The following is a 14,011-nucleotide window of genomic DNA, read 5'->3' as shown; positions in this document are numbered from 1 at the left end:
AATGGCGTAAAAAAAAAAACACAATGCCAGAATTTCTGTTTTTTGGTCACTTTACCCTACAAAAATGTAAATAAGAAGTGATCAAAAAGTCGCATGCATCCAAAAATCGTACCTAGAAAAACTAGCTTGTCTCGCAAAAAATATGGCCTCATACAGCTCCGTCGACAAAAAAATTTAAAAGTTATGGTTCTGACAACATGGCTACAGAAAAAAATACATTCTTTTTACAAATGTAATTTTATTGTGCAAAAAGCTGTGAAACATAAAAAAGTGCAATAAATTAGGTATCACCAGAATCGCACTGACCCGCAGAATAAAGTTAAAGAGGCTCTGTCACCAGATTCTCAAATCCCTAACTCCTATTGCATGTGATCAGCGCTGCAATGTAGAGAACAGTAAAGTTTTTTTTTTTTTTTTTTTTTAAAACGTTCAATTTTGGCCAAGTTATGAGCTATTTTATATATATGCAAATGAGCTTTGAAATGGACAACTGGGCGTGTATTTTTTTCGTATGTCCAACTGGGCATGTATTGTGTTTTTAACTGGGCGTGTTTACTTGTTTTACTAACTGGGCGTTCTGAATAGAAGTGTATGATGCTGACGAATCAGTGACCAATCAGCATCATGAACTCCTCTCCATTCATTTACACAGCACATAGTGTTCTTACTAGAACGATGTGCAGCCACATACACAAGTGTCCTGATAATGAATACACATGACCTCCAGCCTGGACGTCATGTGTATTCAGAATCCTGACACTTCTGAATCTTTTCTGTGAGATTCCAGCAAGCCACGCATAATCTCGCGAGATTACGAGGTAAACGAAATTTCGTTTCCCTTGCTTGAAATCTCACAGAAAACTTTCAGAAGTGTCAGGATTCTGAGTACACATGACGTCCAGGCTGGAGGTCATGTGTATTCATTATCAGGACACTTGTGTATGTGGATGCACATCGTTCTAATAAGAACGTGATGCTGCTGTGTAAATGAATGGAGAGGAGTGCATGATGCCGATTGGTCACTGATTCGTCAGCATCATACACTTCTATTCACAACGACCAGTTAGTAAAACAAGTAAACACACCCAGTTAAAAACACAATACACGCCCAGTTGGACAAACGAAAAAAAACACGCCCAGTTGTCCATTTCAAATCTCATTTGCATATATATAAAATAGCTCATAACTTGGCCAAAAATGAACGTTTTTAAAAAAAAAAACAAAACGTTACTGTTCTCTACATTGCAGCGCCGATCACATGCAATAGGAGATAGGGATTTGAGAATCTGGTGACAGAGCCTCTTTAACATGTAATTTATAACTCATGGTGAACACTGTATATAAAAAAAATAAAATAATAAACTATGCCAGAATTGCAGTTTTTTTGGTCGCATTTACCCCAAAATGGTACCAATAATAACTACAGCTCATACCACTACGTCTATGAAAAAATAAAATTAGTTAAGGCTCCAATAAGTCCGGAAATAAAAATATGCGGTTGTGCAGACCCGAGGGGAACATTTCTTCTGTTTCAAGAGGTGATTTATCGGGGCCCTAAAATTAGGGAACCAGGAAGGTGAGGGCCCAAACATATCTGCTGAAAGCAAGGGTGCCCATAATATAGCAGGACAACACATCCCAGCAAAATTCTCCAAACTGCAAAGGTGCAGAGTGTGGACCAAAAGGAGAATAAGAAAGGACATCATTTATCAGTGTGACACTGGCCTATGCAGAAAGGATTGCTTCACAGCGTAACACACCTACGGATTTTTTTTGTTTTTGTTTACCCCATTATTATACCACCTGACTATGCCCCTGATGTGCTCTGCCCAGCTTACATGTACCCCCACATTATAAACTGAAATACCAGTAAAACTCCAAACAAAACTACTACCAAGCAAAATCTATGCTTCAAAAGCCAACTGGCGCTCCGTCCCTTCTGAGCCCTACAGCATGCGCAAACAGCAGTTTACTTCCACATATATGGCACCACAATTCCCGGGAGAACCCTTTTAAAAAATTTTGGGGTATGTGTCTCCAGTGGCATAAGCCGGGTATGACATATTTGCCACTGAATTGGAATATCTGGGGAAAAAGTTAAATTTTTACTTTGTACCATCTGCAGCGCATTCATTTATGGAAAAGACCTGTGGCCTGAAAATGCTCACTACAACCCTTAATAAATGCCTTGAGGGGGGATGTAGTTTCCAAAATGGGGTCACTTCTAGGGGTTTCTTTTATTATTTCACATCAGAGCCCTGCAATTGTGAACCAATACTTTGTAAGCTGCCAAACGAGGCCTCAATTTCGCGTGGTACTCTTTCACTCCTGAGCCCTGTCGAACGTCTAGGCAAAAGATTAGTGCCCCACGTAGGGTGATGCCAAGTGGCGCTCCTTCACTTCTGATCCTTGCCGTGTGCCCAAACAACAGTTTATGACCACATTACAAATGTTGGGGTCCTTTTTTTCTGTTTTGTGTTGAGAAAATTAAAAATTTTGAGCTAAAGCTACATCTTATTGAAGAAAAAGGATTGTTTTTATTTTCACTGCCCAATTCTAATAAAATCTATGAAACACCTGTGGGGTCAAAATGCTCACTACACCCATAGATGAATTCCTCAAAAGGTGTAGTTTCCTAAATGGAGTCACTTTTTGGGCGTTTTCACTGTTTTAGTCCCTCAGGGGCTTTGCAAACCATTCCTGATAAATTTGATCTCCAAAAGCCAAATGGTGCTCTTTCCCTTCTAAGCCCTGATGTGTGTCCAAACAGTCGTTTGTGACCACACGTGGGGTATTGTTTTACTCAGGAGAAATTTCTTTACAAAGGTTGCGTTGCTTTTTCTCCTTTAGTCCTTGTGGAAATGAGAAAAAATTTACTAAACCTACATTTTCTTTGGAAGAATGTAGATTTTCATTTTCACGGCCTACTTCCAATAACGCTTTGGATGGAAATTCTATTTCATTATTTTTCCACTGCTCTGAAAACATTTAAGTTTTGATATTATTATACGGTGCAGTGAAAATACTTACAGCACCAAGGGAGGGGCCAAAGCGTCCGGCGGCTGCTTTGCACACATAGCTTGCAAATGTAGACACAACTCCTGTCAAAACAAAAACAAAAAATAAGAAAAATGCAATCCTACAGTTAAAGTGTAGGTAAACGTTTGACAAACTTCTGACAGGTCATAGTGACATGTCAGAAGTTTGGATTGGTGGGGGTCCGAGCACTGAGAGCCCCACCAATCGCTAGAACAAAGCAGATGAAGCGCTCGTGTGAGCGCTCAGCCGCTTCGTGTCTGTTCGGCTTTTTCCGGAAAGCCAATGTGTCTGAGTACGGGCTCATAGACTTTCTATTGAGTCCGTACATCGATACATTTATTTCCGGAAAAAGCAGAACAGACACGAAGCGGCTGAGCGCTCACATGAGTGCTTCAGCTGCTTTGTTCAAGCGATTGGTGGGTCTCAGTGCTCGGACCCCCACCAATCCAAACTTCTGACAAGTCACTATGACATGTCAGAAGTTTGTCAAACGTTTAGCTGCACTTTAAAGAGGCTCTGTCACCAGATTCTCAAATCCCAATCTCCTATTGCATGTGATCGGCGCTGCAATGTAGATAACAGTAACGTTTTGTTTTTTTTAAAACTTTCATTTTTGGGCAAGTTATGAGCTATTTTATATATATATATATATATATATATATATATATATATATATATATATATATATATATATATATATATATATATATATATGCAAATGAGCTTTGAAATGGACAATTGGGCGTTTTTTTTTTCGTTATGTCCAACTGGGCGTGTATTGTGTTTTTAACTGGCCGTGTTTACGTTTATGACGCTGACCAATCAATGACCAGTCAGCGTCATAAACTCATCTCCATTGATTTACACAGCAGCGATGTGCAGCCGCATACACAGAGATTAACGTTAATCGAGTGTCCTGATAATGAATACACATGAAATCCAGCCTGGACGTCATGTGTATTCAGAATCCTGACACTTCTGACTCTTTTCTTTGAGATTTCCAGCAAGGGAAACGAAATCTCGTTTACCTCCGTAATCTTGCGAGATTATGCGTGGCTTGCGGGAATCTCACAGAAAAGATTCAGAAGTGTCAGGATTCTGAATACACATTACGTCCAGGCTGGAGATCATGTGTATTAATTATCAGGACACTCGATTAACGTTAATCTCGGTGTATGCGGCTGCACATCGCTGCTGTGTAAATCAATGGAGATGAGTGTATGACGCTGACTGGTCACTGATTGGTCAGCGTCATACACGTAAACACGCCCAGTTAAAAACACAATACACGCCCAGTTGGACATCAGTTTTGGTACCTCAGGGGCTTTGCAAATGCGACATGACACCCGAAAACCATTCCAGCTAAATTTGAGCTCCAAAAGCCTAATATTGTTCCTTCCCTTCTGAGTCTTGCCGTGGGTCCAAACAGCAGATTATTACCACATATGGCATATTGCTGTAATCAGGACAAATTGCTTTACAAATTTTGGGGTGATTTTTCTCCTTTATTCATTGTAAAAATTTAATATTTCTATGTTTTTTCAGAAAAAAGTAGATTTTCATTTTCACGGCCTAATTCCACTAAATTCAGCAAAAAAACTGTGGTGTCAAAATGCTAACTATACCCCTAGAAAAATTCCTTGAGGGGTGTAGTCTTCAAAATGGGGTTACTTTAGGGGTGGTTTCCACCGTTTTGCTCCCTCCAGGGCGTTGCAAACGCGACATGGCACTGAAAACCAATCCAGCAAAAACGGCGCTTCAAAATCCAAATGGCGCTCCTTCCCTTCTGAGCTCTGCTGTGGGTCCAAACAGTAGTTTAGTACCACATATGGGGTATTGCTGTAATCGGGAGAAGTAGCTTTACAAGTTTTAGGGTGCTTTTTATTCTTTATTCCTTGCAAATATTTTTTCAGAAAAAAAGTAGATTTTCACTTTCACAGGCAAACTCCAATAAATATAGCAAAAGACCTGTGGGGTCAAGATGCTAACTATACCCCTAGAAAAATTCCTTGAGGTGTGCAGTTTCCAAAACCGTGTCACTTTTGGGGGATTTCCACTGTTTTGGCACTGCAAGACCTCTTCAAACCTGACATGGTGCCTAAAATATATTCTAAAAAAAAGGAGGCCACAAAATCCTCTAGGTGCTCCTTTACTTCTGAGGCCAGTATTTCAGTCCATTATCACACTAGGGCCACATGTGGGATATTTCTAAAAACTGTAGAATCTGGGCAATAAATATTGAGTTGCATTTCTCTGGTAAAACCTTCTGTGTTACAGAAAAAAATGTATTACAAATGAATTGCAGCAAAAAAAATAAAAAAAAATAAATTTATCAATTTCCCCTCTACTTTGCTTTAAATCCTGTGAAACGCCCAAAAGGTTAAGCAACTTTCTGAATGCGGATTTGAATACTTTGAGGGGTGCAGTTTTTAATATGGGGTGATTTATGGGATCTATCTAGTACATAAGGCCCTCAAAGCCGCTTTAGATCTGAACTGGTCCCTGTAAAAATAGCCTTTTGACATTTTCTTGAAAATGTGAGAAATTGCTGCTAAAGTACTAAGCCTTGTAACGTCCTAGAAAAATAAAATAATGTTTAAAAAACGATGCAAATATAAAGTAGACATAGGGAATATGTGAAATAGTAACTATTTTGTGTGGTATTACTATCTGTTTTACAAACAGATACATTTAAAATGAGAAAAGTCATAATTTTTGTAAATTCTCAAAATGTTGGTGTTTTTCACAAATAAGCAATGAATTTATTGACCACATTTTTCCACTAACATAAAGTACAATATGTCACGAGAAAACAGTCTCACAATCGCTTGGATAGACAAAAGCATTCCAGAGTTATTTCCACATAAATTGACACGTCAGATTTGAAAAAATGGGGCTGGTCCTGAAGGCCAAAATGAGCTCGGTCTTGAAAGGGTTACATTCCTGTGAAACACCTAAAGGGTTAAGACACCTTCTAAATTCTGTTTTGAATACTTTGAGGGGTCCAGTTTTTAAAATAGGGTGTTTTATGGGGGTTTCTAATATATATAGTATTTTCACTCTGATAACTAGGTTTTCGTTCCGTTAAATTGTAAGTATTACTGCCTGAGCTGAACGATTAAAATAAGTTTATTTAGATATGTCTTTAAAATGGGCCCTTCAAGCCAAAATAACAGGCTCAATCATATGGTCAGCAGCAGAGACATAGCCTAGAAGGCAAAAGATACTATACACCCGCAGACCAGTCTCTCCTATTATTATATATTCGCTGAATCCTAATGATTGATTAGTAATAGCGCCGTACCACGCTACACCTTGCGCTCTGCTGCGCTAGTCCGGCTCTTAAAGCCACGTATAATGATGTGGTCAGCAATAAGGTCAAGACCTCCAATATTCGGTAACAAGCACCCTGTTGCAAGATCACTGACCAGTATTCACTAAATGTTTGATTGTTAGTTATTATGCTATATCGTTAGGATATTTTTTTTATTAGAAATTAACCCTTTCCGGATTGATCCATTTTTTGATTTTTCTTTTTTGTTTTTCCCTTCCTGCTCTCCAAGAGCCATAACTTTTATATTTTACCGTCAGTAGAGTGGTGTGAGGGCTTAATTCTTGCGGGAGGAGTTGTAGTTTCAATTGTCACCATTTAGAGTACCATTTAACGTACTGGGATACTGAAAATAAAATTCTTTGCAGTCTGAAATTGGAAAAAAACTGTGATTCCTGAATTTTTGGGGGATTTTGTTTTTACTGCTTTAACCGTGCAGTAAAAACGACAACTTAAATATTATTACGGTGATACCAGTTTTTAAAAAAAATATATATTTTACTACTTTTACAACGTAAAATCTATTTGTTAAAAAAAAACAAACAACTTGTTTTGCTTCACCATATTCCAAGCGGCATAATTTTTTTATTTTTTGGTCTATTGAGAGGTGTGAGGGCTTATTTTCTGAAGGATGAGCCGTAGTTTTTATTGGTACATACAACATTTTGAGCACTTATTACATTTTTTTGGTAGAGTCAAGGTGACAAAAAACAGCGATTCTGCCGTTATAAATTCTTTATTTTTCACGGCGTCCACCGTGCGAGTTTTATAATGGTATATTGTAATGTTTCGGACATTTACAGACACAGCGATACCAAATTTTTTTATTTTTTTTTAACATTACTTTAGAGAAAAAAATGGGAAAAGTTGTTGTTTTTGGGGATTTTAAATATTTATTAATTTTTTTTCACTAATAATAACTATTTAGGCCTCATTCACACGGCAGGGTTTCCCGGCCGGGTGCCGGCCGTTCATAAATCGGCCGGCACCCGGCTGCATTAGGAATGATAGACCCCTAATGGGGCTATTCACACGACCGATTATTTGACGGCCGGGAAATCCGGCCGTCAAAAAATAGGACATGCTCTATCTTTGCCCGGGCACCCGGCTCCCATAGAAGTCTATGGGGCCGGGTATTACACGGCCATCACCGGAATGTGTTCCGAGTGATGGCCGGGTTTCCCGGCGCTTGCGCTCTATCTCCTCCTCCTCACAGCGCAGAGTGCATGTGAGGAGGAGGAGTTGATGCCATTCTGACGAATGGCATCTCTGTACTCTGTGTTGCAGGGCCGGGGTGTACAGCAGGTGGAGGGAGTGCTGCGCTGGCTCCCTTCCCCTGCTTGTTAAAAGCACCCTGGCTCGGCGACACCTTCGATGGCGCTGCTAGTAGCAGCAGCTGCTGCTGCTGCTGCGGCTGCTACTACTGCAGCGACGCCACTATAGCAGAGCAGGGAGGTATCTCCCCGCTCTGCTATGTGCTAGTCGCACTTTAGCTCCTTGAAAGAGCGGAATTCCCGTGTTTTCGGGGATTCCGCTCCTGGACAGAGCGCTTGATGTCTCTGTCCATATCTGGGCAGTGACATCAGGGGAAACTCTTACGTTAGTCCCGGGTGCCAGATGTAATACTGCGTATGGCGTGGGCTCAGCCAGCTTGTAAGCCCGCTCCATACATTACACCCCACACCACGACATACTATTAAGTCATGGTGCGCAAAGGGGTTAATGCGCATCGGATGGTGCAGAGTAAAAATTAAAATTTTCCACTGATATGCCATTTTAGTGCACTATATGTCATGCCCAGTTTGTGCCACTGAGCATACAATATTAACCGAGTATGACAATGCCATATCTGTGGACGTAAACTGCTGTTTGGGCACGCTGTACTGCTCAGAAGGGAGGGAGCAGCATTTGGAGCGCAGATTTTGCTTGGTAATAGTTCTGTTTGGCGTTTTACTGGGATTTCATCTTATAATGTGGAGGCATATGTAATCTGTGGGGAGAACATCAGGACATAATAAGAGGGTATAATAATGGACTAAATAAATAATAATCTGCAGATATGTGGCCAGTGTCGCACTGATAAATGGTGCCCAATCTTATCCGCTTTTGGACACTCTGCACATTTTGCATCGCCATATTCTGAGAGCCAGAACTTCTTTATTTTTTCTTCACCGGAGCTGTGTGAGGGCTTATTTGTTGCAGGACAATCTGTAGTTGTCATTGGTAACATTTTGGGGTACATTCGATTTTTTTGATCACTTTTTATTAAATTTTTTGGCAAGCAAGGTGACAAGTTTTTTATTCTTTTTTTTTTTTTAAAGGCGTTCAAAATTTTTAAGGCGTTCAAAATTACAATTTTACTTTATTCTGCGGGTCGATACGATTACGGCGATACCATTTGTATATTGTTTTTTTATGTTTTGCAGCGTTTGCGCAATAAAATCACTTATTTTATCACATATTCTGAGAGCCATAACTTTTTGATTTTTTAGTCAAAAAAGCTGTGCAAGGGCTTGTTTTTTGCGGGACGGGTTGTAGTTTTTATTGGTAATATTTTGCTGTACATGCAACTTTTTATTGTATATATTGGGAGGGGTGGTGACCAAAAAATAGTGATTCTGGCATTGTTTTTGTACTTCTTTTTTTTGCGGCATTCACTGTGCAGGAAAAAAAAATATTGTCGTTTTTTAGTTTGGTCGTTACGAACACAGTGATACCAAATATGTGTACTTTTTTTAACGTGCTCTTTTTTTTCCTATAATAAAAGACTTCTAGGAAAAATAGCATTTTTTGTTTATGTAATTTATAACCTTTAGGGTATGTTCACACGCTTACAAAAAAAGTCTGAAAATACGGAACTGTTTTCAAGGAAAAACCACTCCTGATTTTTAGCCATTTTTTTTATCAACTCGCATTTTTCACGGCCGTTTTTGGAGCTGTTTTTCTATAGAGTCAATGATAAACGGCTCCAAAAATGTCTCGATAAGGGACACTTCTTTTTACGGAGCGTCTTTTTACGCCCTGTCGGAACGGAACACAGTTTTTTCCATTAAAATCAATGGGCAAATGTTTGGAGGCGTTATTTTTCGGCCGTTTTTCAGCCTGAAAGACGGACGGAAATAAGCCGTGTGAACATACCCTAATTTTTACACTTTTTTAAAACATTATCATTTTTTTTCGACTTGTCCCACTAGGGGACATTTAGACTTGCAGCGCTGATCGCTGCTAGAATACATTACACTACCTACATAGTGTAATGTATTCTGTCATTGTGACGTGACAGTCACTCTGACAGGAAGCCTATGAGGACCAGCCTTTGTCTGGCTACAGGTCGCCATGGCAACCAGCGTCAGCCCCCGAGATTTCATGTGGGGGCTGCCTATCTGCTCTAAACCTCTTAAATACGCATCTAAGGTGTTAATTGCCGAAATTAGCGGCGATGGGAGCGCTGATCGGCAACAAGGAGAGCAGGGCAGACACCCTGCACATTTAACGGCCACTGCCGTGTAGCTCCGAGTGGCGATTAACTGTTAGGGTATTTGCACACGATAACGACAATTACGGCTGAAATTACGGAGCTGTTTTCAGGAGAAAACAGCTCCTGCATTTCAGACGTAATTGCTCGTACTCGCGTTATGCGAGGCGTCAATTACGGCCGTAATTTGGAGCTGTTCTTCATTGAAGTCAATGAAAAACGGCTCAAATTACATCCCAAGAAGTGTCCTGCACTTCTTTGACGACGTTGTTATTTTACGCGCCGTCTTTTGACAGCGACGCGTAAAATTACAGGTCGTCGGCACAGTACGTCGGCAAACTCATTGAAATGAATGGGCAGATGGTTGCCGACGTATTTGAGCCGTGTTTTCAGGCGTAATTCGAGGCGTAAAACGCCTTGTTTACGCCTGAAAATAGGTTGTGTGAACCCAGCCTTAAAGTGCGGACGTAACTGCACGCCCAGGTGCGCGAAGTTATACTCACCTGGACGTGCATTTACACCCAGGTGTGCGAAGGGGTTAAGTTAGTAGGAAAATTTGGTTGATAGATTGTGTTTATTTGTGAAACACAACAAAATTTTGAGAAAATTTGCAAAAATCTTATGAATTGAAATGAATCTGCTTGTAAGAGAGATCGTAATACCACAAAAAATAGTTACTAGTTAACATTTCACATATGTCTCCTTTATGTTTGCATCGTTTTTTGAACGTCCTATTATTTATCTAGGACGTTACAAGGCTTAGAACTTTAGCAGCAATTTCTCACATTTTCCAGAAGTACAGTAAAAAATAGTGTAGTACTGTGTTAGCCAGAAACAATATGCAATGTTAAATACTTTTGTGTCAAAAAAGACAAAAGTATTGTAGGTATGATACACAGGCTCCTTCTTTAGGCAGGTTTACAAACGAATGACTTAGAAAAAAGCTTTGTTCACATCTGCGTCGGAACCGAGCCCTGTCTGACACAAACGGGAACCATAGGTTTCAATGGTGACTCACCCGCTGCCAATGATTTCCGTTTGTCTCCGTTGTGCAAGGGTTCCGTTGTTTATGGAATCAATAGCATAGTTGACGGAACGCCTGCACAACGGAGGGAAACGGAAACCGTTGGCACCGGATCCGTCACCATTGAATTCCATGGTGATGGAACCGGAAACCTATGGTTTCCGTTTGTGTCAGACAGGGCTCTATCCCAACGGAAAGCTCAGACGGAACGTCGGAATAGAGCCCTGATGCAGATGTGAACAAAGCCTAAGATGTTACACAAAGACAATTAGTACATGAGGTGATATATCATTAAGATAAGCTGGGCCCATAAAACTGAGGTTATGGGGTGATGACTTAGGAGATAAGCGATCTGGAGTCAGTCGATGGGGGGATGGGACTCTAGAGCAAGACGAATTCCAAGGAGCAATCTTCTGGAGTACAAAAAGAATGAAGACAACAGCAGGGTGCCCATAGTGGTCATATACAACCCCCAAATGAACATCTTGAGGAAAATTGCTGCTGATCTCCAACCTATATTTAACAAAGACAAACTGAAGGAAATATTTCCATATTTACCTCTTCTTGCATACAAACAGCCGCCAAACTTAAAGGGAATACATTTTATTTCAATTTTAACTTAGTCATATTTAATAACATTTCTAATATAGTGTCTGCTTACCTGTGCCAGCGTTACCGTGTTCCGATCTGCCGTCACGTGACCGCATCCAGTGCAAATTTTTTATTTCCTGTGAGGTACCGTGTCTTTGCTCAGCGAGCATTTCTAGCTAAGAAAGGCACGGTGCGTCATCAACTACATTTCCAGGCAGTGGGCCGGGCGGATGTTTCATGAGCTATATAAGTGAATGGGGCCATTCAGACGGTCAGTGATTTTCACGCAGCGTATGTGTGCTGCGTAAAACTCACGACATGTCCTATACTTGCCCATGTTTCACGCAGCTCGCACCCATTGTAGTCAATGGGTGCGCGCAAATCGCGCACGGCACACAGAAGCACTTCCGGATGCCGCACGTGATTCGCGCAACAGTAGTAAAAAGAATGAATGAAAACAGAAAAGCACCTCATACTTTTCTGTTTGTAAACATAAAAACAGAGTGTCAATGTCGGCTGCGCGAAAATCACGCAGCCACGCACCATATGCGGATGCCACATGGACCTTTTGCGCGCGCAAAATGCAGCGTTCTTTGCGCGCGCAAAACGGACACGTCTGTGTGAATAAGGCCTTAGTGTGTAAGACAGTGTGCAGGGAGCTGGGTGCCTGTAATTAGAGCAGGGAATCACACTGTGAACATAGAGGGGCGTGGCAGTCTGCAAATAGCGGAGATGCTTTGGAGGAAGGGGGGGTGCAGGGTGTCTCCTCAGATGCAGCAGGGGATCATGGGTATGGTGGGTTACAAGACAGGAAACAGCCAGGAGAAGAAGCAAGGGATGTAAACAAACAGAAAGAGCAGCAGTGACGATTTAGATCAAACTGAAACTGGTTAGAAGGTTAATTGGGGGTATTAGGGAAGGCAAACCAAGGCTGGGGGACAGTTTTTAGAAAAACATTTTTTCCTGAACAACCCCTTTAAGGAATCTCCTGGTCAGTAGTGCCACTCATCATCATCAGAGACTGGCACCTTTTCCTTGCAACAGTAAAAATGCAGGTAGGCGCGATGTAGTGACGTCATCGCGCCTGCCTGCACGGAGTCACTCACAGCACAGTGCAGAGGAGGAGAAGCATCGCATCCCCCACCGTCGTGGGAACCGGGATAGGTAAGCAATTATGTTTTTTTTATTTATTAGGTACGTACATATGGGGCATTATGCGGTGTCGGCTATGGGGCATTATGCGGTGTCGGCTATGGGGCATTATGCTGTGTCGGCTATGGGGCATTATGCTGTGTCGGCTATGGGGCATTACGCTGTGTCGGCTATGGGGCATTACGCTGTGTCGGCTATGGGGCATTACGCTGTGTCGGCTATGGGGCATTACGCTGTGTCGGCTATGGGGCATTACGCTGTGTCGGCTATGGGGCATTACGCTGTGTCGGCTATGGGGCATTACGCTGTGTCGGCTATGGGGCATTACGCTGTGTCGGCTATGGGGCATTACGCTGTGTCGGCTATGGGGCATTACGCTGTGTCGGCTATGGGGCATTACGCTGTGTCGGCTATGGGGCATTACGCTGTGTCGGCTATGGGGCATTACGCTGTGTCGGCTATGGGGCATTACGCTGTGTCGGCTATGGGGCATTACGCTGTGTCGGCTATGGGGCATTACGCTCTGTCGGCTATGGGGCATTACGCTGTGTCGGCTATGGGGCATTACGCTGTGTCGGCTATGGGGCATTACGCTGTGTCGGCTATGGGGCATTACGCTGTGTCGGCTATGGGGCATTACGCTGTGTCGGCTATGGGGCATTACGCTGTGTCGGCTATGGGGCATTACGCTGTGTCGGCTATGGGGCATTACGCTGTGTCGGCTATGGGGCATTACGCTGTGTCGGCTATGGGGCATTACGCTGTGTCGGCTATGGGGCATTACGCTGTGTCGGCTATGGGGCATTACGCTGTGTCGGCTATGGGGCATTACGCTGTGTCGGCTATGGGGCATTACGCTGTGTCGGCTATGGGGCATTACGCTGTGTCGGCTATGGGGCATTACGCTGTGTCGGCTATGGGGCATTACGCTGTGTCGGCTATGGGGCATTACGCTGTGTCGGCTATGGGGCATTACGCTGTGTCGGCTATGGGGCATTACGCTGTGTCGGCTATGGGGCATTATGCTGTGTCGGCTATGGGGCATTATGCTGTGTCGGCTATGGGGCATTATGCTGTGTCGGCTATGGGGCATTATGCTGTGTCGGCTATGGGGCATTATGCTGTGTCGGCTATGGGGCATTATGCTGTGTCGGCTATGGGGCATTATGCTGTGTCGGCTATGGGGCATTATGCTGTGTCAGCAATGGGGCATTATGCTGTGTCAGCTATGGGGCATTATGCTGTGTCAGCTATGGGGCATTATGCTGTGTCAGCTATGGGGCATTATACTGTGTCAGCTATGGGGCATTATACTGTGTCAGCTATGGGGCATTATACTGTGTCAGCTATGGGGCATTATGCTGTGTCAGCTATGGGGCATTATACTGTGTCAGCTATG

At 42.4% G+C, this 14,011-nt stretch overlaps 1 protein-coding gene across 2 annotated transcripts in view; it reads right to left on the bottom strand.

The window, feature by feature from the left end:
- The window catches only part of PARL (presenilin associated rhomboid like), a 133,297-nt gene that overhangs the window by 14,724 nt on the left and 104,562 nt on the right, over nt 1-14,011 (bottom strand). For both annotated transcript variants that reach the window (XM_075853539.1, XM_075853540.1), the window contains one exon: nt 3,031-3,101. In XM_075853539.1, the coding sequence (XP_075709654.1) occupies nt 3,031-3,101 (71 nt within the window). The remainder of the gene's footprint in view (nt 1-3,030; nt 3,102-14,011) is intronic.

The sequence above is a fragment of the Rhinoderma darwinii genome, chromosome 2 (assembly GCF_050947455.1).
Source record: "Rhinoderma darwinii isolate aRhiDar2 chromosome 2, aRhiDar2.hap1, whole genome shotgun sequence".
Classification (NCBI taxonomy): Eukaryota; Metazoa; Chordata; class Amphibia; order Anura; family Rhinodermatidae; genus Rhinoderma; species Rhinoderma darwinii.
The sequence above is the reverse complement of the archived record's forward strand: the minus strand, read 5'-3'. Positions and strand labels throughout refer to the sequence as shown.